This window comes from Coccinella septempunctata, chromosome 6, assembly GCF_907165205.1.
Source record: "Coccinella septempunctata chromosome 6, icCocSept1.1, whole genome shotgun sequence".
NCBI lineage: Eukaryota > Metazoa > Arthropoda > Insecta > Coleoptera > Coccinellidae > Coccinella > Coccinella septempunctata.
In genome coordinates, this window is record NC_058194.1 from 5,107,547 (window position 1) to 5,110,923 (window position 3,377).

The 3,377-nt window shown below is 34.6% G+C and overlaps 1 protein-coding gene across 1 annotated transcript; it reads left to right on the forward strand.

Moving 5' to 3' along the window:
* Nucleotides 1-1,644: 1,644 nt before the first annotated feature.
* On the forward strand, nt 1,645-2,716 carry LOC123314913 (the record flags this gene model as incomplete). The annotated part of the gene is made up of 2 exons (XM_044900374.1): nt 1,645-2,036; nt 2,093-2,716. Coding segments are annotated over exons 1-2 (804 nt in total), but the record flags the coding sequence as incomplete, so codon positions are not given.
* Between the last annotated feature and the right edge of the window lie 661 nt (nt 2,717-3,377).

Below are 3,377 nucleotides of genomic sequence, written 5' to 3' on the forward strand. Positions count from 1 at the left end.
CTAACCATCATAATTTTTCTGCAACCTCCACAATTCATCTCTTCTCAATTCACCTGCTAGGTACTACGAAAATCAATGCAACATAAAAATGAAATAGTTATTTGGGAAACTGCTGAATACTTCTATGTTCGATTACCCATGACAATAATGCATTAATAGGAAATTAATCAATTAAATGGTTTATTAACAGCTAATTTCGTGTACGTTAAACAGTACTATTATTAAGAGGTCGGCGGAAATAGCTATTTATGTAACAAGTACATAAATTAGGTCTTTATAGACGAGTCCAAAAGTTTATGGCAGAGCGAGCAGAGCGAGCGAGGCCGATAACTTGGGCAAGTCCATAAAGCCTAATTATGTACGAGTTGCATACAAAGCTTTATGTTCGACTGCAATGCAGAAATTTTATTTTTTAAAATGGTTTATTACTGAAAAACTTTAAGTGTGCTTTTGATTTTCTTACCTTAGTAACCAGCTACCTTAGCAACCTTAGTAAACACAGTTGTTTACTTCCATTTTGTGATAAACGTCATAATCATAGATTAACTTAAAATATAGATGGATCACTCTGACAAGTGGCGCCACCTATTGTTATGGTACACTAATCACAGAAAATTATTCTTAATTTGATCGTTAGGTGTCACTGCATTTTGAGCTTTCGATCGTTACCACTCGTGAATGACCGTGATCTCCGCCGAATATTGAAACGACTAATCAAGATATCTATAGACCGACAGACTTAAATGTATTTTTGATTATCTATCAATCTACGAATTGACATAATTATTCAATAGGCGAAGCGAAATGTCTGCAAGAGTGAAGTCGTGCTGTGTTGTTGGGTGCAAAAATCGTGATGCAAGAAGGTAATCATGCGATATTACGTTGAATTCAAAAGACCTTAAAACCTTTATTAAACAAGTTCATAGGATGTTCGCTACTTCCCCAAAGTACAATTAAACATCAACCTACAATACTCTCGAGGAGGCAGGGTTTCCTCACTGAGGTTTCTTCTCTGAGCTCTTGTATCATACGCCGAATTTTATGGTACCTCAATACCTCATTACATCAACCTCTACTGAAACTTTTCATGTCATACATATGCTTTATTGTTTGATATTCAAAAATGTATTGCTGATATTCAGTAGAATATGCGTATATTATGTATAATTGAATTGTTTTTGTGATTAGGAATTATGGTAGTTTATGAGAAATGTTTTTGTGAATGAATAAGTTTTGTAATTAGAATAAAGTGAATTTGAAAGCTAATTTCAATTATAAAATGAATCCGTGTTTGAAGCACAATGCAATACATTTTTCAATTATGAACTGATTTTTTTTTAGATTCTTCGGATCAGAGAAAAATCCAGATGAAGATTCGTATTATTCGTTATCCCACTACAATTTCTCAATGAGCAATTTATTCGAATCTTTCTCTGAGTTTCACTCAGAAATTTTCAAATATTCTGCCTTGATCATAATAAGAAAATTTAAAATGTTCGTTACAGATTCCCTTTTTATTTGGATTCGTCGAAAATTAGTACATGTACCGTAAAAACAGATGACGCTGAAGTTTGTTTTTCGAGTGTTCCATCTATTCTCTGTTCATTTAATCTATGGTCATAATAATCCAAAAAATGGATATTGCTGGAGAAGAAACCGTAGAAAATTTAGCCGCAAGGGCCAAAGAATCTCTCTTACCTACCAAATCAAAAACTGCTTATGAAAATATGTATGCGGCGTATAAAAAGTGGTGTAAAACGAAGAAAATTTTAAAAACGACATAAGACAGTATTCTGGCTTACTTCAGTAGTGAATTGAAAACTTATAAAAGTTCTTCGCTATGGACTAAGTACTCAATGTTACGAGCAACAATCAATTTGAATGAAGGGATAGATATAAGTACATTTCCCAGCGTCATTCCTTACCTTAAACGAAAGGCAGAGGGATACAAACCGAAAAAATATTTGACCCTAAGTAAACAAGATGTGGATAAATTTCTATCTGTAGCAGATGAAAAGCACTATTTATTAAGCAAGGTATGTTTCAGTATTCTATTTGTTACAGTTCTGCCACAATAGATTAATTCTTTTAGGTTATTCTCATATTTGGCGTTGCTGGTGCATGCCGACGCCACGAATTGGTTTCTTTGACTACAACTGCTGTACATGATAGTGGAACGCATTTCTTAGTAAAACTTACTGACACGAAATCAAAAAAAAATAGATCCTTCATAGAAATAATCAGGAGGTACATGCGTCTTCGACCAGCTTATATTACCCACAGCCGATTTTTTATGAATTATATAAAAGGAGAATGCACTGTGCAACCAGTTGGAGTGCACAAAATTGCCGGAGTACCAAGAGTCGTTGCGCAATTTCTCGGTTTGGAAAACCCGTCTTCATATACCGGGCATTGTTTTAGACGAACATCGGCAACTATATTAGCAAATTCCTGGGCTACAATGGAAAGTATCAAGCGGCTGGGAGGCTGGCGTTCGTCAACCGTAGCGGAAGGCTACATAGATGAATCGGAGAATACTAAAATAAGTGTTGCCACCAGAATATTGGGCCAGGAAGTAGTTGATGCTAACTTGGTCCGAGGTAGTAGCAATGATGAAACATCGAGAGTATTCCAGATTGAAAACTGTGCTTCCACTTCGAGCTCGACCTCAGGCATGCATTTTTATAATAACAAAGAATGTGTATTTAATATTCACTACCACACTAATAGTTAAAATTTATAATTTTGTTTTAAGTTCGAAGTTAAATTCTTCTTCCTTGAATAAAATGTTTGCATCTAGTATATTTTCTTGACAGAATGATAGTGACAGTTGAGTCCAATAAAGTGGTGTCCAATAAAGTGGTGTCCAATAAAGTGGTGTCCAATAAAGTAGTCAATTATGGACACTAAACGAATTCATAAATAAAGTGTTTATGATGCAGTCGAACATAATGTGTGATTTATAATCTTATTGCATAAACTATGTTGTCTGTAATAAAGTTGTTCAGCAGTGCTTAAGAACATTACAGGTTTTCTCTTTCATATGCTTGATTCGTTATCTTTCTTGAAGGTATTTCCGTGAGCACTGGGCATTATTATTATTCAGAAAGCCACTCCTACTGCTCTTTAGAGCTGTTGATTCATGTTACAATTGGATTCATTATACATGTATTAAGAAAATAGAGATTATTTAGCGATTGCAAAGAACACAAAACCATATAGGTGGTATTGAAAATGTGGAGCATATATAATAACTCTTCTTCATCTATAATTTCGGTGATACTTTGAGAATTTCTCCGTCCTTACATCTGGATGTCATCCCAAGTTGTGTATGGGGTGGAGTCATTTTTTTCAGTCAGGTATAATGAGGGAAGTAA